The 22,827-nt window shown below is 37.2% G+C and overlaps 1 protein-coding gene and 1 pseudogene across 4 annotated transcripts in view; both read left to right on the plus strand.

The window, feature by feature from the left end:
* LOC149084997 (hexosaminidase D pseudogene) overlaps positions 1-21,192 on the plus strand; it is a 220,508-nt pseudogene extending 199,316 nt beyond the window's left edge. For 2 of the 3 annotated variants that reach the window (XR_016192782.1, XR_016192781.1), the window contains one exon: positions 17,079-21,175. The product of XR_016192782.1 is annotated as a hexosaminidase D pseudogene, transcript variant X3 (transcript). Of the gene's footprint in view, positions 1-17,078 lie in introns of all 3 variants that reach the window. The other variant, XR_016192780.1, reaches the window with a different exon arrangement.
* On the plus strand, positions 1,260-3,820 carry LOC149084998 (uncharacterized). Its single transcript, XM_089233835.1, has one exon. The coding sequence runs from the start codon at positions 1,784-1,786 to the stop codon at positions 3,818-3,820; it is 2,037 nt and encodes a 678-aa protein (XP_089089961.1). The 5' UTR covers positions 1,260-1,783.
* Positions 21,193-22,827: the final 1,635 nt, after the last annotated feature.

Below are 22,827 nucleotides of genomic sequence, written 5' to 3' on the forward strand. Positions count from 1 at the left end.
ACTCATGAAGAAGGACAAAATGGCCACAGCGTTCCTCCATTGTCAAGCTGAAAGAGAAAGCATGGACTGCTGATGACGGGTGGTTCCTGAGAGCACCATTGCTCTGCAGTTGAAAGGTGAAGAGCATCGTTTGCTCCAGAGGCGTATGAGGCGAGCATCAGCTCCAATGGCATATTCAGCGAGCATCAGCTCCAGCGGCGTATTGAGCGAGCATCAGCTCCAGTGGCGTATTGAGCGAGCATCAGCTCCAGCGGCATAGTTGACGAGCATCATTGCTCAAGAGGCGTAGGTGGTGAGCATCAGCTCCAGAGGCGTAGGCAGCGAGCATCAGCTCCAGAGGCGTAGGCAGCGAGCATCAGCTCCAGTGGCGTATTCAGCGAGCATCAGCTCCAGTGGCGTATTCAGCGAGCATCAACTACAGTGGCATAGGTGGCGAGCATCAGCTCCAGCGGCATAGTTGACGAGCATCATTGCTCCAGAGGCGTATTCAGTGAGCATCAGCTCCAGCGGCATAGTTGACGAGCATTATTGCTCCAGAGACGTAGGTGGCGAGCATCAGCTCCAGTGGCGTATTCAGCGAGCATCAGCTCCAGTGGCGTATTGAGCGAGCATTAGCTCCAGTGGCGTATTCAGCGAGCATCAGCTCCAGTGGCGTATTGAGCGAGCATTAGCTCCAGTGGCGTATTCAGCGAGCATCAGCTACAGTGGCGTATTCAGCGAGCATCAGCTACAGTGGCGTATTCAGCGAGCATCAGCTACAGTGGCGTATTCAGCGAGCATCAGCTCCAGTGGTGTATTCAGCGAGCATCAGCTCCAGTGGCGCATTGAGCGAGCATCAGCTCCAGTGGCGTATTCAGTGAGCATCAGCTCCAGTGACGTATTCAGCGAGCATCAGCTCCAGTGACGTATTCAGCGAGCATCAGCTCCAGCGGCATAGTTGACGAACATCATTGCTCCGGCGGTTCGTGTGGCGAGCATCAGCTCTAGTGATATAAGTGAGAGCATCATTGCTCTGTTGTTTATCAAGTGAGAGCATCATTGCTCTGTTGTTTATCAAGTGAGAGCATCATTGCTCTGTTGTTTATCAAGTGAGAGCATCATTGCTCTGTTGTTTATCAAGTGAGAGCATCATTGCTCTGTTGTTTATCAAGTGAGAGCATCATTGCTCTGTTGTTTATCAAGTGAGAGCATCATTGCTCTGTTGTTTATCAAGTGAGAGCATCATTGCTCTGTTGTTTATCAAGTGAGAGCATCATTGCTCTGTTGTTTATCAAGTGAGAGCATCATTGCTCTGTTGTTTATCAAGTGAGAGCATCATTGCTCTGTTGTTTATCAAGTGAGAGCATCATTGCTCTGTTGTTTATCAAGTGAGAGCATCATTGCTCTGTTGTGTATTGAAACGGCGGTAATTACGCGAGTACTGATTTTTTTTTTCTTGGAAAGATACGTCAGTATTATTCGCTCAGAAAATGATTTTTTTTTTTTGAAACGTCAGTTTATTATTGAGAATGTGATTTTTTTTTTTGAACAGCAGTATTATCGCACATACTAATTTTTTTTTTAGTTATCTTTGAATGTACGATTTTATTTTTATTTATTTATTTTTTTTTTGGGTTTGTTTGAAACACGTCAGTATTATTGAGCATATATCTATCTATATATGTATATTTTTTTTTTACGAATGATTAGTCATTAACATATGACGGTGGACGTATACACGTAGACTAAGTGTCAACATTTATAAGCGAAAAAAAAAAAACCAAAAAACGATATACCAAGCAACATGGCATATCTCGGGCGTGCAAGGAGGGGTGATTTGGTGGTTTTGGCAGAGGAGTTGGGTCTGGTGGTCAAGGACGGATCGAACATATTGGACTTGAGGAATAGCATCCTCAAATGTGACGGCTATGACGAGCAGTTCATCCGAGAGCAGTTAGCTGTCATCAAGGGAGACAGGGAAGCACGAGAGGAGCGTGACCTAGCTGAAGGGAGGATGCGTGAAGAACGAGAACACCTCTTTCGAATGGAAAAACTCCGCCTGGAGATGGAAAGGACGAACGCGTCCACAAATGGACGACAGAATTTAGCCTCATTCAGTACGGAACTGACGAGGCTTGTTCCAAAATTTGACGCCAAGGAGGATGACATCGCCTTATTTCTCATAATATTTGAACGCCAGGCGAACAGAATCGGGGTGGACAAAAGAAACTGGGTGTCAGCTTTGCTGACCTTATTGCCGTCAGATATAACCCAATTAATCGCCCGAGAATCGGAAGAGAAGTTTGATGATTATGAGTACATTAAGGAGATCCTCCTTAGGAAATTCAAATTAAGTGCGGAACATTTCCGGCAAAAATTCACCAAACATCAACGCAACCCGGCGAAATCATGGCGAGAATTTATCTTCGAAATATCGAATTTCTTCGAAGAGTGGATCCGGGGTCTGGACGTTGGTGACTTCGAGACACTGAAGAGCCTTGTCATTACTGACCAACTAAAACGACGAGTTCCCGGCGATATACGTGACCATTTCGTGGACGAATGGGCCTCTTTCATATCTCCGTCTATCCTAGCTGACAAGCTGGATCAATACGAAAGTGTGCGGTCAAACTTCAAGAAGGTGGTCTCGGGCAATGATAACGTGAAAGATGAAGCAGGCAAATATGGTAACAGTAGAAGTTTTCCTCCTAAAGCACCGAATTCCAGGCCAGGACTCAAAACCGAAACACGTAGAACCTTTGTGAAGCCAACTTGCTATTCTTGTGGCTCGGTTGGGCACATATCGAGGGCTTGCAACAATAACGCGAAAGGGCATGCCGTTGTGAATGCACAGAGTCAATTAACGACGGTGGAACCAAGTGAAGCCTCGAATATTTTGACGGTGAAGGTTTCGGTTCCTGTGTCTTCTGCGAAGGTCACGGGGAAAATCGATGAACTTAAAATTGCACCCATCAAATGCGGAACGAAAAAATTTAAAGCGATTATTGATAATGGAGCTCAGATATCAGTTCTGAGAGAGGATTTAGTGCCTTTGAACTGCGACGGAGAAGGTTCTATACGAATAATATCTGCGTTCGGGGAAACTGAGGTAGCGGCACTGAAAGTTATCCCGATGAGAATCGATGATGGTATGCACAGCGACATTCCTGTAACTTGTGCCGTGTCGAAGAAACTTGTTAACGACATGTTAATATGCTCAACTGCGTACGAGGCGCTGTCGGAAAGTGTGCAGCTCACTGGGTCCATTCGGCATACCGGAGACTCAACGATGTCGGTCGTACAACTCCTGGATTCGAACGTGGAAGGAGGGAACTGCATCCCTGATGCATCACAAGTCCCCGATAAAGGAGACAAAGACTTTATCGGTTTGCAAATTGGAGATGGCGATCTCGAGGAGGGCTGGGACTTCGTACGTCTGGGCCAAAGATCTTATGGCGTAAGGAATGGTGTTCTCACTCACTCCGAGAACGTAAACGGCGAAAATATCGTACAGGTTGTCGTTCCCGCCTGCAAACGAATGGAAATGCTTCGGACGGCCCATGAAATACCTTTGGCAGGACATCTAGGGGAGCGCAAAACGAAACAACGCATGAAGTATTCGTCCTACTGGCCCACCATCAAAAAGGATGTTCAGAAGTTGCGTAGGAGTCGTCGAGAATGCCAGGTCAGACGCACCGTCACGTATAGAGATCGCCTACCCATCCAACCAATCGTGAGACCCGAAAACCCATTCGAGGTCTGGAGCGTTGACTATATCGGACTCTTAGGACCCAAGTCAAGCAGAGGCCATACATTGCCAGAGTACAACACGTGGGACTGATATTTGATCAGGACGTAGAATTTGGAGATGTGGACTACGCTCCTGTTCACATAAAATGAAATCAGTCCAGGACATTCAGAACCACGTAATGGGATTATCTAATAAGCTGGAAGTTCACAGCAACGGCAATTATTCGAAACCGAAAGAATTTTTAGACGTGTTCAGCAGCACGCCTGGACAAGCAAAAGTCGGGAAATGTATATATTAGGAAAGTACACGGAAAATATTTGTAAATGTGAATGCATTTCAGTACATATGTATTACTAATGTGTACTCAGTATGGTATTTTCATTGATCCCACGATGATAATTGTTGATTTTGTGATTTTTTTTTTTTTTTTGTATGTGTGCTTGAACATGTTTCTCTTTGTTCATTTCTTTTCCTAAATGTGGTAAGCTCAGTTGTCTTGAAAAAAAATAGACAATGAGCTCCCAAGGGGGGACGAGTAAGGTTCCGGGACGAATCGTCAGGGAAGCTGCTAAACGAAGAAGCAAAAGAGGGAAAAACTACCCTGAAAAAGATAGCGCGGGAGCCACAGAGAGAAGAAAAGAGAAACGCTCCCCCTGGGGTCTTCTGCTTTCATTATTATTATTATGGGTGTGGTGTTGTAAGGTGTGATGTGCTCGTTGTGTAGCACTTTTCTCTATCCTCCTTAATCAAAATAAATATGATTATTGTTTTGAAAGACGACTCATCAATGAGTACGTGTTCAGTTACTCGACCACGAAGAGGGAGGATCGTTACTACATGCTACAGAATATTATATTATTAAGAGCCTTTCGAGCCCAAAAATTAACTCAGATGGAAACTACCACTAAAGATATGTAAGACTAGAAAAGCAGAAATTAATTAATGTTTAAGAAAACATTTTAATCGATTTCAATACTGATAAAAAAAATTGTAATTAGTTATAAACGCAGAGTAAACAAGAAATACTTTCATATTCAATTCTCAAGGGATATGATTTTGATATAAAAACAATTTTTTGCAATAAAAAATGAGCTACTCTCTTCTCTCTACACTTCATTTCAGATACTCTTTTTTTCTTATACATATATTTATCTTTTTTTATACGTTTCGTTGCTATTGAAATATTTTTTGTAGCATAAGACACGTTTTGGTCGATCCATATCATAGTAACGTTTAACCTTGATGGGATGATCATTCCTGTACCGTTACTTCCATTTCTTCGTCGGTTTGAAAACGTTTGTCTGAGATAAACCACTACCATGTATTTTGCTGGAGGACTTCTTACCGCAAGGAACAACAATAAATGACGCTGCATATCGTCAGACATTAAGAAAATGCCGCGTTATTCAAAATAAACAGTGTAGCGTGCTATCTGCTGGAGTTGTATACCTTAATGGCAATGTGAAGTTACATATTGCTTTTACTCAAACGGAAGCTATGGAGAAATGTTTTGGCTGACAGAAACTTCATTATTCCCCCCCTCCCACCATCTCCATACAACTCAAACCTAACACCAAGCAACTACGAGAAGATCACATCTCCTTGCACTTAAAAAGATTTCACTGTCGGACATACATTTCTAAACCAACTGTGAAGAAATGAAAACAACTGTTTAAAAACGGTCATCCTATCAGATGGCACAGTGCTATGATGGTATGGGTCAACTAAAAACTCGTCTCACGATACCACAAATGTATCAACACGTTGTTTATTGTCGTCTCTTGCTGTATGGAGTGTGATCTAGACCTAGAGCATACTTCCGAACATAATTGTGCTTATTCAGCTGCTTTAAACAGTTCCTAATTGTGCATTTGGGTATATCTGGGATGTTAATTAATTCTTGGTGACATTAAATGTTTAATCTATTTATGAAGCAGCTGCTCACACAAATAGAGACAACAAAAAGGATTTGCATCCAGCGTAACATCACATAAGCTTGAGTGTGTATTTACTTGAGACAGCTATACTGTTAATACAGACGATTAAGGTTTACGAATTTATCTCTTGCCCTGTCTCTTACCATTAGATACGTAACTTCCATTATAAATGGTTTTTTGCCGGTCTTTACTGTCACGAGGATGGCCGCCAATTCATCACCGCCTTGAAACAAGGAGGGGGGTAACAAAAAAAGAAAAGAAAAGCCACTGACAGGTCCAAATATAGCTGACTGATTTGGTGCAAAGGAAACTGACCACACATGTACAGGAAGCAGCAGCAAGATCCACCGACGATTGCCAACATTTGTTATTTCGACGATCTCCGAGATCGTCGTATAAAAATTGATTAAACACAGCGGTGCTAGTTAGAGCAGAACAAATGGCGCCGATTATAGTTAACAGCCTCGCCTAGGAGTTTTCGTAGCCATTGCATATGTATAAGACAGACTCGCTGAGCGTATAGCAAGTGGAACAGATAGCTTTGGATATTATCCAAGAGCTTTAATACTACAGTACTTATTGTGTATACGTGCGAATGCTTATGAATTTTCATAAAGGAATAAACTCGAACCCCGTAGCTCTCTGCCTTCCACGAGGGCGAGAACGAACGGTACAACCACAAAAATACATATTAATTTCTCGTACGTTCTTTGAATTAGATATGCTAAAATTCACTAGAATATTCTGAATATTTTTCCCTTGAATCGTATAGTGTCAGAAAGCAATCAGCTTTATTGTACTTTTTTTCGCACCCATGGTATCCATTTGAGTTGCATTGTTGAAGTGGAAAGGGACGTCGTCGTTCTGTTCGCAAAGTTTACCCAACGCTATTGATTTGCATCATCAGGAGGTGTGTCTACGCTTACATTTCTTGCATTTCCTTCTACTGATATTAGGTATCGAAATTTAGATTTGAAAATAATATAATATCGAACCTTTTTCTATGTGGATGAAGATAATAAGATGTTAAATTAACGTTAGGATCCCCTAAAGAACTGATGGGAAAATTTTTGAATTTATAACTACTAAATTCGTTTCGCGTATATTTTTAATAACGTACATAGCTGTGCCGCCTAAGATATTTAACTGATTTGACCGGTAATTTTTTAAAGGGTCTCATGCCTCTTAATATGCTCAAAAAGCCTCAAAAACTCTACTATAACTAACTAAACTATACTCCTATAAAAATATCATTGAATCAATATTAATTCAATTGATTTATTTGAAATTTTATACACATATATTCGATTGTACGCGCTACGTTATGCGAACATAATATTTTACTTATTTTTCTGCAAATTTTTAATCATTAAGAACAAAAATGTATTGTTAACAATTTGTGCGCATGATAAAATAGCAAGATGTGCAATTAGTTTTGTGATATGGGTGCGATAACATTGACACCCAGGTTCAAGCAGGGCTGAAAGAGAAAGCTGCAACAAGAAAAAAATTAAGGGACTCAAACACAATGAATAGCCGCTAGGCAGACAGATCAAAACTTAATTGAAGTGTTTAATCCATTAATGTCTTATTCAAGTTGCTCTGTTTGAGAAGCAAATTATTATTTTAGAAATTTTTTTTTATTACAGGCGTAGTATATTTTTAACAGTTAAGAATCAAGTATTATCGGTTATTCGCACATCTAATATAAATATGAACCTTAGATGCACCTTTAGATAATTTTCACAAATTGTATGATCATTTAAAATTTTACATTTTTAATTCGGTTACTGTTGGGACCCCCAACCAAAAGAAACAATCAAGAAATTTTCAACTTATCTACATACCGCTGTATGCATATAGCTGGCGTTGACTCCGATGTGGCCTAGGTACACATACAACACCACTTGAAGTGTCCGTTAGTCCATTTTTGCTGATGAAATGAAGTTTGAAGGTTTACGTTAGGTAAGATGTGCTTGTGTGTACATCACTGGATTACCAAAAGGCTTACTGCATTGGAGGAAGATGATGAAATGAGGCGAAGTGGCATTGGCACACGTACAACACAACTTGAAGTGCCCAGGTAGTCCATTTGTGCTGATGACATGAAGTTGGAAAGTTTACGTCAGATTTACACTTCTCTTACTAATATCTGGGAGAAACTTTCGGTAGTAATTAACTGCACCCAGAAAACTCCTGACTTCTTTTCTAGATTTGGGGAATCTTAAATTTGTCGACAATTTCCAAATTTTTCCTGTGAAGGAAAACTTTGCCCTTGTTGATCACAAAACCTAAATATTTAATAGTCTCAGTTAAAAATTTACATTTTTAGCTGGTTTCTGTTTTAATTTATGTTGTATCAATCTATCAAAAACTGCCTGTAACTTGGGGAAATGATTTTCGATGTTGTCACTGCTAATGATGATGTCATCTATGTAGAATCCTACATTTAGGGGTTCGAGACCTGATAGAACCACATTCATTAGTCTTTGAAAGGAATTGGCACTGGTGGTGAATTGGAACCGATCCTTGTTAGTCGCAACAGCTAATTTGTGTCTGTTCTCGGGGCGACAACTTGTTGAAAAAATCCACTCGTTAAGTCAAAAGTTGAAAAACTTTTGCCAGAATATATCTACTGCCTCATTGATGTTGGGTAGCGGATATGAATCCGGAACTACCTTGGCATTAAGTGCACGAAAATCAGTTACTAGGCGATATTCTCCTGAACTCTTTCGAACCAGCATGATGGGCGCCGAAAATGCTGACGTAGAGGTGGGGCTCTAAGATCCCCACCTCCAAAAGGATGTCAATTTGGCTGTTCATCTCATCTCTCAAATTATAGGGAACCCTATAGGGTCTCCGTTTCACAGGTAGGTCATCAGTCATGGGTATATTGTGCAGAATAGTGTCACAGCCTGGGAGATCAGTAAGATATTCACAGTTACTCCCGCCGTTTACCCGCGCTTGGATGAATTTCTTCACTTTGACATTCAGAGCGCTGGGCAGAAATCACATCGCGTCAAAGACATCAATGTGAGTCAATATGAATTTTCCCATACAATAGAAAATATATCCTAAATTTTGAAGTAAATCAATGGTTAAATAATAATTCTAATGCTATTTCTGCTATACCATAGTTTTTGAGGCTTTTTTGAATGTTAAAAATTATGAGACCATTAAAGCATATATGCTGAACCCCGCGAGTTAAGTATGGCCATGTTTGCTATGCACCCTGTATATATAATATGCTATATTATTTCACAACTCTTCCCTGTTTTTGAATTCAAATATTGCAGTAAATCTGCAATAAACAGGACAACAGCTTTCTAATTGGGTTTTTGAGAGAATAGGGTGGTCGTATAAAAAGTTAATTTTTTTTTTTACTTTAATAACCAGACAAAAAACCCCTCGCAATATGTGAAAGACGTCTTGGTCTACATGTTATTTGAATGCTTTTTATAATTGGAAGTATGCCTCCAGAACAGCGTTTCTCAACCTTTCTGAACCCATGGGATAGTGAAATGTCTGAAAACCGTTTTACGAACCACTTGTGTCCCGTATTATGGGATATTCCTGTAATTTTGTCTGTTCCGATTTTTTTAAATATATTTGTCCCGTTTTGCTCAATGACGCTTCTATTTCTATTTGTAATATTTACTAAATTCGGGAATACTCAGCGTTATCATAATACAGTATAAAAATTATATTATGATAATTATGGTGTAACAAAGTATAGTTTTTTCACATATTTGTCAGGTTCAACGTTTTTTCCGCAGTTTTTCAGTAATTTTAGTAAAACTTACTGATTTTGTGCCTACTTCGAGCAACATTTTTGGTGACATTTGGTTATGTCCCGTATTTCACCCTATTTAAGATCCGATTTATCGTATTTTTCTCAATGAAATATAGTCATCTCATCATTTGGATATTTCTTTCGTGAAATACATTATGTTTATTGTGATTTGTAGTAGCCCTCTATTTCCCCATTCTTCAGGGATTTTGGAAGTAATTAGAAAATTGAATTTAAGGTAATAAATTGAATTTTTTTGGCAAAAAAAAAACTCAATTTTTCTTTCGATGAAGCATATTGAACCTAAATATGAAGGTATATTTTTAATTGAACCTAATATGGATATTAATTACTAATATCAATTACAACGGTTGAATAATTTTCCATCGAGGGAGAATTAAGTTATCAAGTCTGTCGGCGGACCATAGGTTGAGAAATTCTGCTCTGGAATCAACGATTCGCCAGTAATTTGCGGCGAGAGAAGTTAGCTAATATGCTACGCCCTGTATATTTATAAATTTTCTCTTTCTGTAAATCTGTAAATTTTTCTTTTATAACTTTTTATAACTTTCTCGATGGAATTTTTTTTTTTTTGCCAAATGGAAAGAAGTAAAAGCAAAAAATAAAAAAAAAATTGGAAATGATTCACATTCTGTCCATGGGTGTCGCGTCCATTGCCTTTTCTCTCTTCTAGTGACTGACATGAAAAGAGGAAATTCTATTTTATGTATTTTGGAGCTAAAACCGAAGCATTTTGATATACTCGTGTTATTATTCCATTTTTATTTTATTTTTGAATTTCGTTTTTACGAGAGATAAGAGAATCGCTACCTCTTTCAGAAGAGAAAAACTGGTAGAAAAGTAAAATACCGCTATTTCTATTCCGGTTTCTCATATTTTACGTACTTTCCACGTCCATTTCGAGTTTATATCTTGGCAGATTATAATGTTAGTACATTCGCCACCAACCCTCAAGAAATGTATTCAAATACAGACGCTCTTCATTTCTTAGAGAAATAGAAAAAAATTCAAATTTCCTAGAATATTGCGAGAAATTTCGAATTCTATCTCGGAATCGATCAGAGAATATTGTACTACAGTTACGAAACTTACGAGAATTTTTTTTTTTTCAACTTTTGGAAATCTTACGACTCGAAAGGCAGCCTGAATAACTTTCTCTTTTTAAGTAACGTTACGGTAAATGTGATAAATCTGGTTATTATGCGTAATGGCCGGTTATTATGCATAATCGCCTAGCATTTTGGTGAGTTTTGGTAGATTTCCCTAAATTAATCACGATTATGCGTCGTCCCAAAATATTCTGGTATGAAAGTATACATTATATATGTTACGGTAAATGTGATAAATCGGTTATTATTCATACTTACCAATCGTAAGTTTGTTAAATTTATCGATTTTACCGGCGAATATGCATAATACCCAAGCGTCGTTGGTATATTTGATAAATACTGAAAACATCACTTTTTTCCCGATGATAATGCATAGTAACCAAGTGCCGTTGGTAAATTTAATAAGTACCTGAAATTCCACATCACTCAAGTGGCCAACGACACGTATACAAATTACTCAAGTGACCCACGACGTATTTACAGATCGATAAAGTGACTTGTGGCACAGTTCCAGAGTACTTGAGCGGCTCGCGGTGCAGTTACAAATCCCTCAAGTTACCCGTGGCACAGTTCTATATAACTCAAGTGGACCACGGCACATTTCCACATGACTGGTCCACAGACTGGGCGCGGTAGCCCAGGTCGATAAGACTCTCGCCTAAAGTACCAAAGGGTGTTTAGAGGTGTCGCGAGTTCGATACCCGGTTCATCCTTGTCAGAAAACTTTCCTGACACAGGGGTACAACAGAAACGGTGACATAACCGCAGACAAAGATTGTACCGCAGGCGAGTCCCACGCCGAGGAGTTAGCTCACCAACCTCTCGGTGAGTATAAAAACGATCGCCGTCCGGAACCGGCAATAAACAGTGGCTCCCGGTCTAATTAGCCCTCGTGTATAGAAAACGACCGTGATGCGACAAAAATATGATCAAATGATCACTTGAGCTATCCGCGACACATTTCACAGATCACTTTAGTGACCGGCGTTTTCAAACAATGAAGTGATCCACAATGTCCTAAAGGTTGAAAACCCTTGCTGTGGTATATTTTCCCATAAAACGATTCAACTGAGTAAAAAGATTTCTATGCAAAAAATAATTATATATAACAAAAATTATTATTTTTATACCTCGTGGGAGATAAAACACAAATACAGCGTCATCTAACTCATTATTAATCGCGAAAATTTATTTAAATTAAATTTTCAAAAAAAATTCTAGATCTACGATATTCTATTGTTGCAATAGAATTCCTTCCTTCATTCTCAAACTAAACTTTCGTGTTAATAGAATATTACCACGACCATATTCGAAAATAACCATTCTCCAAAGGCACTCCCGTGGGTAATTTCTTTAAATTCTAAGGGATTAACTCATGAATTTTAATGTATTTCCCTGTTGTCTACGTGTTGCTTTTCAAGAGAGGAAAAGCCTCTTGCCTTTGTGGACACCATACAATTCCTTGAATAGTTCGCTAAACCCTATTCAACAACTTTTCACGCCTTCCTTCTAGAATATTTTAAATGAAATTCAATGGAATTTCTCTGAAGGGTTACCCCCCTCTACTCCCCAAAAAGTAACCGCGCTGAATAAAAAATTGCGTGAAATTTCGTATTCAATCATAGTTTGTGAAACTTTGATACGAAAATAAATCTCGCACGAAATTTCCCATGACTTAAACATACAAATAATTAACAATCGCGATGATTAAAAATCTGACGGCATTGTATCTGTTGGCAAATATATTCATTTATTAATTTCTTAAGAGCCAAGCATGGTTATTTTCTCTCGAAAAACGGTCCTAAATAATGCGTGTGTTCTCTTTTACTTTTCCCATGTTAAAAGACGTAGCGTAATGAAATCGGAAAATTTTGCGTTACCTTTAGACTCCAATTTAGAAATTTACTCCAATTCAGCAACTACATTTATAAAATTTTAGTGCACCAATACCGATTTGCTAGTTGCAATGGCGACCTGACGTCTCAGATCTGTCTCCCCGCCTCGAATGTAACCGATAAACTTATTGGTTACATTTTTCATGTTTTATAAAATAAATTTTAAAATTAATACCGGCCTAATACGATGAAAAAAATAGAATTCAAATTTATATGCAGGGTGTCCCGTAAGTGCTAATGCCGCCTTTATCTCATCAACTGTCCGTTGTAGAGGTATGATTCAAATTTAAAAAGTACTCAAAAGTCGTTCAATAAATTACCCTGTACCGGTTTTCAGTGTGAGAATACAGTGTCACAAAAGAAGAAATCCAAATTTTTGGTCCCCCTTATCCTCTAACTTCCAATTAGAAAGTTGTTGCTCGTCTTTTCTGAGCTCAACGAAAAAAAATTCCATGTTTTTAACTGCAATATATTATATTTATATAGAGATATATTAATTCGAGATATATTACATACGAGGTTTTCTAATTAAAAATCTGAGAAAAGTTAGAAAATAACGGCAAAATCTAAAGGAACAACATTTCTTTTTCTCCTTTTCTCATTTATGCTATCCTTTCTCAACTTTTCTTCGATTTTTGAATTAGAATATCTCCGTGAATATTGCAGTTAAAAACATAAGATCTCTTTTGTTGTGGACTCAGAAAAGACGGAGAAACAACTTTCTACTTGGAAGTTACAGGACAGGAGACCGTATGAAATTTTAGATTTTTTTTTTATTTTGTCAAACGTTTTTTCACTCTCGAAAAACTCTGGTAAAGATTACTTTTTAAACACATTTTGAGCATTTTTTTTAAATTGAAACCATACTTTTACACGACAAACGGTTGATGATAAAAATCCCGCACATTAACACTTACGGGACACCCTGTATAAGAGATATACGAATCCAGAGTTTAAAAAAGGGCAAACACCTTGCTCTAACTAGAAGAGAACAATGTTCTCTCGACTTCGATGGTTGTTGCTGTGAATAACGAGGGAAAAACCCAGTTTGTTATGTAGTTTCTTAGCATACCATTGTTCCAACTAAATTAAAAATTCAATTAGATCAGCATTCCGAGAAATCCACCTGCAATCCCACTTTAATTAATTAGATAAATTAAGTGAAAGACAAAGGAAACGAGAGCGATCTGGTTGAAATTGGAAATTAAGCTTGAGGGGGGTAACTGAAATGTGTACACACGTATGTGAAACGGTACGAGATCAAGTTTTCTTTAAAAGAATTGTTGTGTTTCGATTGTTTATTAACTTAAACAAAAGGAATTTCTGTTCATTTGAGTGTATGTCATTGATGAAAAACATCTGTACTATTGAAAGAATGATTAGTTGCAAAAATGTCTTTTGTTTTTACGCTCGTAATGTTCGAGCGTTATTTGTTCTGAGACTTTGCTTTTGTTTTGCAGCACGCGCGGTATGGGTTTCGTATGTACTTTTTGTTTTACACGACTTTTGAGTTACCTAATGCTTTTCTTTTTTTTAAATGGCGTCTATTGTTTCCTCGAATATCGTGTGATGAAAGCTTCTCTAACGTGACGCTGATAACTCCCGCTGATGCAATTGTTCGCGAGATATTTAGTACTGTATTATGAAACTGCATTGCAATGAATGTGTTGGCAATTACTGTTGAAAGTCACTCCTTCAAGCAAATGCTGCATATTTAAGTAAAATTTTCATTTTATCTGGTTTTTTTTTTGTTTTTTTTTTTGTAATTACACACTTGTATTTATAGTACTTATAGTATTTAAATTTTCCTACGAATTCATACGTGTTATCCCCTTTACGATCACGGACGTAATATTCCATCCGAATGCCAATGGAATAAATTCAAACAAGTTTTTTGTGTTTTCTTTCCTCTCTCTTCTCCATCGCGAAGATTTATAGTAACCCTATCAACCGAAGTTGCCTTTCTTTCCCTCCTTTGTTTCTATACTGCTGTTAATGATTTTTTCCCCCACACATATAATGTATCTTTCTGCTATATGCATGTGAGAGCGAAAGAGAACACGTAGGGTGAGGGTGAAAAAAGACTCTGAAAATCTCTCTTATCCATTATACTTTTGCCTTTTAAATTTTTCCTTTTCCCTTTCTTTTTCTAACGGGCGTTTGGGTTCGCACGAGGTTACCAGACTTATCGCCGATTCGTCAAATACAGATAATCCAAATTTGTTGAAAAAAGATTTTACGTGGAGTGGTTAGTACTAGAGATGGTCCAATCGATCAATTGTTAATAGCAATTAAAAATTTTAGTTGAGTTAATCGACGCGATCACTCAGCACCTCATAGAGATAGACGGCCTCAGCACTGTTCGCCATAAACGTCATTCAGACTACCTAGCAAGTTTGCCACATTTTGAAGTACAGCATCCTATTTCGTTTCTTCTTATTTTGGCGCAGAATCTTCCAGATTGGCTCACAAATACCGCGTAGTGATTGGATGTGGGGCATAAAAATCGCCAATTCTGAGCCCGATCATTTCTTTTCCTCCCAACGATGATACTTACACGAGCAGAGAATTTTTTTTCCCTGAATATTCTGAGGGACTACTTACTGACGTCACAAGCAGACTGTCTAGCAAGTCTATCTCTAGGAGGAGCTGGATCACTCCGATTGAAATTTTTATTTAAAGTTTATAATTTGACAAAACCAATCAAGTGTCTTGTGAATTATGCTCCAATACATAATATTTCAATGATATAACCATATTTAAAAATTATTGAATAGATGATATATGACCAAATTTTTCGGCATCGGGAAATGCAAATAGATTCAATGAAAACGTGTAATGATTTAGTGGAAATGATTTTGATGGAAGTTTTAGAAGACAGGACCAAAATTTAGTGAGCAGCAGTTTTTCGTATTCATGAAACATCAGCTTCCCTTACCCCCACAGTTCCGCTTAGGTACAATTTCTTCAGAAATAAGTAACAGTATGAGTATTGAAAGTAGTTTTGAATTAGTGAATAAGCTAAATTACTCAAATTTAGTCAGATTTCGTTGACTATTACACCGACTTTCTAAAAATCGACAAAAATCTAAGTGAATGAATTCCAGTATTTGACAAATATATTCGGAATATTAAATTGCTTCAAGCTAATCTATTACTATATTTTTTCTAATCTAGCGAACAGGTGCATGAAATGAATAAAAATATTTTTATAGCATCAATTAATATTATATAGTTATAAATATATATATACTACGTTTGGTTATAAACGGTTAGCATCTGAAAATTTTCGATTAATCGATTAAAATTTTTAATTAACCATTTAAAAATTTTAATCGATTCTCAGCCCTAGTTAATGCTACTAAATTACAAAGACAACATGGAAACCTTTCACAAAAAATTTAATTTTAGATCACACACTAAAGTTCGGCCAAAAATCTCAGAATCATCCTGTGTTCAAGGACCTAAACAAATTCCATAGCAAATGATGTAACCTGAATTCTTTTACAAGACAAAAAAAATTTAGCGTCAATATTTAAAAAATATGGAATGTTGTACTTGAAAGAACGCACTGTATTTATATGGTATACATAGATTTTAATAGCATAAAATGTCATTTTTATTGTTCTCCAACTTACAATTCACGGCAATATGTCTCCTCCACACTCAGTATTTCCCTCCAAAATGCAAGCGTCAAAAACCGTTCTTGCTTGGCTTGTCAAGAAATAGGAGACAGGCGTACCTTTGAGTCATTATGGTAATCATAGAAACTTCATTAACAGCTCACAAGTGAAAAAAAGTCGAATGTTTAAGAGTTGCCTAGAAGCATCAATGCCGAAACGAGCTCAATATAAAAATTATTTTATTTGAAAAATATGAGAAACTCACGTTGTGATTGAGAGCAACACGGTCAAATATGCGGTTAAAAGCATATTTCTTAAGCCAATGGTTGCAGAAAAAGTCCTGTTTAGAAATGATTCGAATCAGCATGTATATTTATGTACAGAACATAATCATTCTTATGTTGTATCGTATACTTTTACTGTAAATGTTCGTTAAAAAAATTGGGGGTAGGCTGTGTCATAGACACACGGCCGCAAGTTTTGAAGTGAATACGTTTTTTTGTGCCTTGAATCCCGTGGTAGGTACTAACATAATTTTATTATGTCATTATCATTGGCTTTGTCTTCGATATAGCTCACAAACGATACCAATGTCATCTATTTTCATTGTGAATTGCTCGAGATATAGCAGAAAACAATTTGTTACGAATCAGGGCAGCGGGCCTGGTGCCAAGACGGGAAGAGATATTGAAACTGGAGTGATATCGTTGAATGCACCTTTGCAATATGCATCTGATGATGATACCATTGCTTTTGACTTAAGTTGCGTACTTCTTGAGATATGGACGTTTAAATAATTTCGTCATGCAACATTTTGCGAATGCTCCCGGTATCGTCAGATGATTTAAAAGACAACGTATTCACGTGTCAAAACGCTCACATATATATATTGTTTTTGTCCTCTAATATTATAACAGAAATGTAAAATATTTTACATTATATAGAACTCATGACGTTTCTTGAATTTTTTTAGGTGCTATGGGAGAAACTATACGCAACTGCTTCCACATTCTGATGGTACCTGTTTGGCGTCGACGCTATCTATTCGTTTCTATTGGAATTCTGTGCGTTGTTTTTATCATCTACTCTCATTACGCTCCCGAAAATGATCCGGGTTCTACAAAAAGTTCAGCGGCAGGAATCCAGGTGTCTTTCACAGCTGGAAGTTTATCTGCTAAATTTCCTGTCGATATGAATTTGGTCAATGTAGACGCCCTGAAGCAACTACCTGAACCAGAAACCAAGAAGACGGACTCTGAGCAAAAAATGTATCCTGGTAAAAGGAACGAATATTCGGACAATACGCTAAGGCAACCGAATTCTATGAATAAAGATGAAGCGCTTCATTCTGACCAAACATCTCACAACACGCCGTATAAAATTCGAGAGCAAACGTATGAAGCGCAATTCGGGACCGATAAAAATTCAAAAAATTCATTACTCTCCGCTAACACAGCAACAAACAACCACAAATCGAGTGGTGCGAATGAAAATTCTCTGTGGCATCACCCCGTGTCTCTGAAAGAACGCTTTTCAGCTGATGGTATAAAGCCAACGTCCATTGCAATCAAACCCCAAGAACCGATGTTGTACAGCCTGAGTAACGTAACGAAAACACCTCCTTACGTTCCATCGCTGCGTTTAGTTCATTTTGATTTGAAAGGTGCTCCACCAAAAGTCTCATATTTCAAATCAATTTTTCCTCTCATCAAAGCTGCTGGAGCCAATGGAATCATTATAGAATACGAAGATACTTTTCCTTTCTGGGGACCACTCGCTCCTGCAGCTGCTGAAAATGCCTATAAACAAAGAGATATAAAATACATTTTAGAAAAAGCAAAAGCCAATGATTTAATAGTCATTCCTCTAGTGCAAACATTTGGACATTTGGAATTTGTCTTAAAACTACCAGAATTCAAGCACCTAAGAGAAGTTCCAGAGTCACCACAAGCTCTCTGCCCGACAAACAATGGTTCCCTCTTGATTGTAAAAACCATGATTGACCAAATTCTTTCGTTGCATCCAGATTCTAAATGGTTGCATATTGGCAGCGATGAAGTGTTCCAATTAGGTTACTGTAAAAGATGTTCTCGATATGAACGTAACAGCTTGTTTCTAGCGTATGTCAAGAAAGTAGCAAAACATGTTAGGGACTCTCATGGAATAATACCTATTATCTGGGATGATATGTTGAGACACATAAGTGTACCGGAGCTCGAAAAATATAAACTAGGCAAGTTAGTAGAGCCTATGGCATGGACATACGTCGAAGACGTCTATCTATTTTTACCGGACAGTCTGTGGGAGAAATATCGGAATGTTTTTCCATATATGTGGTCGGCCAGTGCATTCAAAGGGGCATTCGGTGAAACTTTGACCGTCCCGGATGCAAAACGGCATTTGGAAAATAACAAAGCGTGGGTCAATGTAATGAAGGAACAGAAGAAAAATTTTCAAGAATTCCGAGGCATTGCTATAACAGGATGGCAGAGATACGATCATTTTGCATCATTGTGCGAACTTCTTCCGGCAGGACTTCCTTCTTTAATCCTAACATTACTAACGGTGTCTCAAGGGGGATTCAATGATCATATTTTCCCCAAAATGCAAGAAATTCTCGATTGCTCTTCAAGGAAGCATTACCATCTTGATCTGGATCATGATCCGTACATGTGGCGAGCTTTGGGTGTATGCTTCTTTCCCGGCTCTTCTGTATTTCGCCTGACTTTGCGTCATAATGATGTCACAAAAAGTGTAGACAAGTTTTTGCATGACACCACGGTACACAAAGGCTGGCTGACATCTTACAATGTTAACCATAACTTCACTAGTCCCTTGAGAATAACGGAGTTATTACGAGAATACAGCTATCACAATTCATCTCTCCAGATGCTTTTCGAGGCTGCTGTTAAATCCTTGAGGGAAGTTTTCGACGATTACACAGTCAGTGAATGGATCGAGCTTAATGTATCGCCTTACATGAATAGGATGAAAAAGCTATGGGATGACAGCATTCGGCTAAGAAGCATTGACGTATGGCCAAGAAGACCTCTTTCAAAGTCAGTCAAAATCCCCCCTCCACCTAACATCGACTTTAGCTTCGTTAAATCCTGAAAAACATTGGGTTTTCTGTTCCTGCTGATTAACATAATTGGCTTAATATTTGTGATTCATTTGTAAAATAATCACATCAAATATATTCCTCTTTGGTTGCATCATGTTTTATAGTTTATTGCTCAGTTGTTTTGAAAACTTGTCGAAACGTTACATTGAAAAGTGCATAAGTGATGGTAAAAAATTTTCGAAATACGTGCATCGATTTTTTTTTTAACACATTGCAGGTGGAAGACTTTCGATTCTTAGTCCTATATCCTCTGAGTGTAATGTATTTTAACCCATTGCTGTGTGCAGAAAATCTCCAAAAGTGTTATATTCCGTTTTCTATTCTTCACTTTGAAGCAAGAGGCGAAAGGAAAAGAATGAGAATATATAGTGGGGAGAATCCTCTTCGGTAAGGTTGCCATAACAGCGCAGCAATGTTGCCAATAATGTGCCAAGATGTGCTGAAATACACTTTTACCGTGGTATATAGATTTCGTCCACCTACAAAGTGTTAAGGGAACAATTGAAAGATAATTGCTTTTCAGTTACAAATAAAAAGTGACCTTACAAACTGAATTTCGATAAACGTTCCTCAACGTAATTTCTTCGAGGTCATTCCTCCAAATGGTTTAAAGGAAAAATAGCCTACAACATAAGAGAAAATTAAATTTTCATTTTCGGTGTACTTGCGGTTTGGTCTGCTTAAATTATTGATTCGCCATACCTTTACATTTCCACTTTATATTTCTTGAATAGCTTCTAATTTTCTTTTTTAAAACAATAAACCCTTTAAATGTTTTTATCTTTCGACGCCCTTTGAGAGAATAAAAAGTGAAAGGAAAAAACTAATTTTGTGAAGAGGAAGCTCATTCCGTCCACTGAAACCCTTCAAAAGTAGAATTATTTTCATTTTTTTAAAGAAAGTCATGAATTAGTGGAAGCAAAAATTCACTTTAACTTAAGCCGCTTAATTCTTCCATTGCTTTCTCTCTGTTTCTTATCTTTTTTAATATTTCTTTTTTCCGTTTCTTATAGAGCATCCCAACTGCGAAAAAGCTAAATTTCTTTGAATAATTCAGCATGCAAAGTACGCTGCGTGAAAGATTAGACTCATACTAAGCTATTTATGTTGCTTTTTTTTTCTCCCCATTCGTTGCATCTTTTATCAGACCTGTCATCCATGTGAGTGATGTTAGCATATGCGCATACGTAATGTGCTTAGATATATATGTGCGTTGAAATTTTCTGAATAAGATTGTATTAGATTCTGGTATTTTCATAATTTCTCGAGTATGTTTTTATCTTCACAAAATTGCTTCGATTTGAATATTTCCGTTCTTATATACAAATATACAATGGCATATCTCTATAATCTAATAACATTTCGCTTAGTCACACAATTTATGAATATCTTCCGACTGATTCGATAATCATCTGATTCATCTGCCGGAAAAGATTATTTTATTTTTGTTCCAAACAGCACAGTAATTACACCCGATTATTTTACACAATGAATATTTTGATATCTCAGTAATATTAAACGTATTAATATTAAATTATTTCATTGTGTACGGGATAATTTCTTTGCGTTGTTGCTGGTTATGGCTATTGTGGTTAAATATCAGGAACAGAAAACTGATTGGACCATTGATAATACAGTAATTTTGCACCAAGTAGGGGAAACTTCGAGGCACTGAGCATTTGATTGTGAAATGTACATATATATAAATTAATATACCAAAGAATATTATGACTGTAAAAAAATGAATGTTTCTCTCATTTTTTACGCATAAAACGAGGGGCCAGTTGTCATGAAATATATATATATATAGATCTGTGATGTGTGCGTAAAAAAAAATTAAAAGAAAAAGTGTACACAAATGTGAATGTCACGTTAAAGTGAAAATGATTGCAAATCATGAAATGTGCACAATTTATTGTAAATATGATGAAATCTATATATAAAAATGTTTGTTAAAACTACGTCTGTTGATTTAATTTTGTGCATTGAATGAGACTCATACTTCATAAATATCGCCAAAATTAATTTTTAAAGGTATATATACATTATAATGTGAATTTTTTCTCGCTCTCTCAAAAACTGAACGATGTTAGAAATCTGGATATTTCACACTGAAAGAAAAAGCATGTTATCATTTTAACATCAAACCGTAATATAAATTGTCGCTCACAACAAAAAGCGCTCATAACTATTCACACCAAGGGAAAATGTGTGTGATATTTATGTGAAGCATACACCTCATCTCTTTTAAGAATTATAAATGGGAAAACTCGTGAAGCCTTATACGTTTTCGTCAGTTCAATCACAGTTTATTCAATTTTACCATTATGAAAATTACTTGGCACATTTCACCATTAGATGAGTAGCAATAACGTTTGTTTCATATAAACTTCCCATGTTATTTGTGTGAAAGTGAAACTAGTCAAAACGCAATAATTATATAACCATTGTTATTTTATTACTACGAGCATACAGTAAATTTTGTATTATATCAAGAGCTTAAAATCGTTTGTTTTTTTATGAATTCAATTCCTTTTATTTACAAGATTTCATATGGAATGGGTTTTAAGAAAATGTGTTATAAAAACAATGGATAAAATATTGTCATAATTTTAGGGAATAGATTGGTTTTGATTTCTTAGAGATTCATTTAAACTTGAATAAATTCGTACAAAAAATAAATTTTTATCTTACATTGTCAGTACATTCAAATACTTGAGAAACTAAGAAGAAAATTTTCAACGCAATAGAAAATGAACTTCACAGCTTTTGAAATATAATAATAACGAATGTGCAAATGTCTAATCACACAGTGTTTATACTGTGCAGCATGGCCCCCAGGGTGAGGCTGATAGGGCGACAGTCCTTGGGCCTGGAACAATTAACTTCATTTTATGTTTTTTCACGTTATAAATTCACTATAGAAGGGCCCGTGAAAAGTTTGGCTTGGGGGAGCGCGCTAAAGATCCCAGCCCGGGAGCCTTGCTTCAAGACGTATAATCTCCTGGGCAGAATTCTTCACGTCGTTGACAAATCTCTATTGAAAGGCAGCAATCTCGTGTAGCGACTTTCTCATAGTCACATAAATGTTGGCAAGCCATCACCCATAGGCGGAGATAGACGTGAAGGTTTGGGGGAAGGCACGATGATGATTGCTGGGGGCATGATGATGATGTCAATTCATATACACGCATATACATTAGGTCAGTCGGCTCCACCTTTGACGCTGGGGGAGGGGGTCAAAGCCCCCTCCGTATCTCCGACCATGCCATCGCCTGTTAATTTTATAATAATATATATATAATATCTCTACATCTTTGACTTAAACCTCATTTTTTATAACCTTTCACTATGAAGAAACTAGTACGATTAGCATTTCGCTGTGAAGGTTTCAGTACTTGAAAATAATTCTATCACAAGTATAAATATGAGGGCTCTTACTGAAAAATGATGCCCAGTCAGAGAGTCAGTGAAATTTCATATTAACAGAATTTAATCACATTAGATTTTAATTTACGAGTATAATCTATCCGAATCGAAACAGTGTTAGTAATGCTCGTAATGCTCAGTGCATTTTTCCAAAATGCCTTTGTCTACA

This window comes from Pholcus phalangioides, unplaced genomic scaffold (genome assembly GCF_987345545.1).
Source record: "Pholcus phalangioides strain wild (caught in Gottingen) unplaced genomic scaffold, Ppha-v1.0 ptg000007l_1, whole genome shotgun sequence".
Taxonomy (NCBI): Eukaryota; Metazoa; Arthropoda; class Arachnida; order Araneae; family Pholcidae; genus Pholcus; species Pholcus phalangioides.

What these genes read in the sequence shown, in the direction of transcription:
- LOC149084998 (XM_089233835.1), top strand. Translation starts at nt 1,784, where the DNA reads ATGGCATATCTCGGGCGTGCAAGGAGGGGTGATTTGGTGGTTTTGGCA.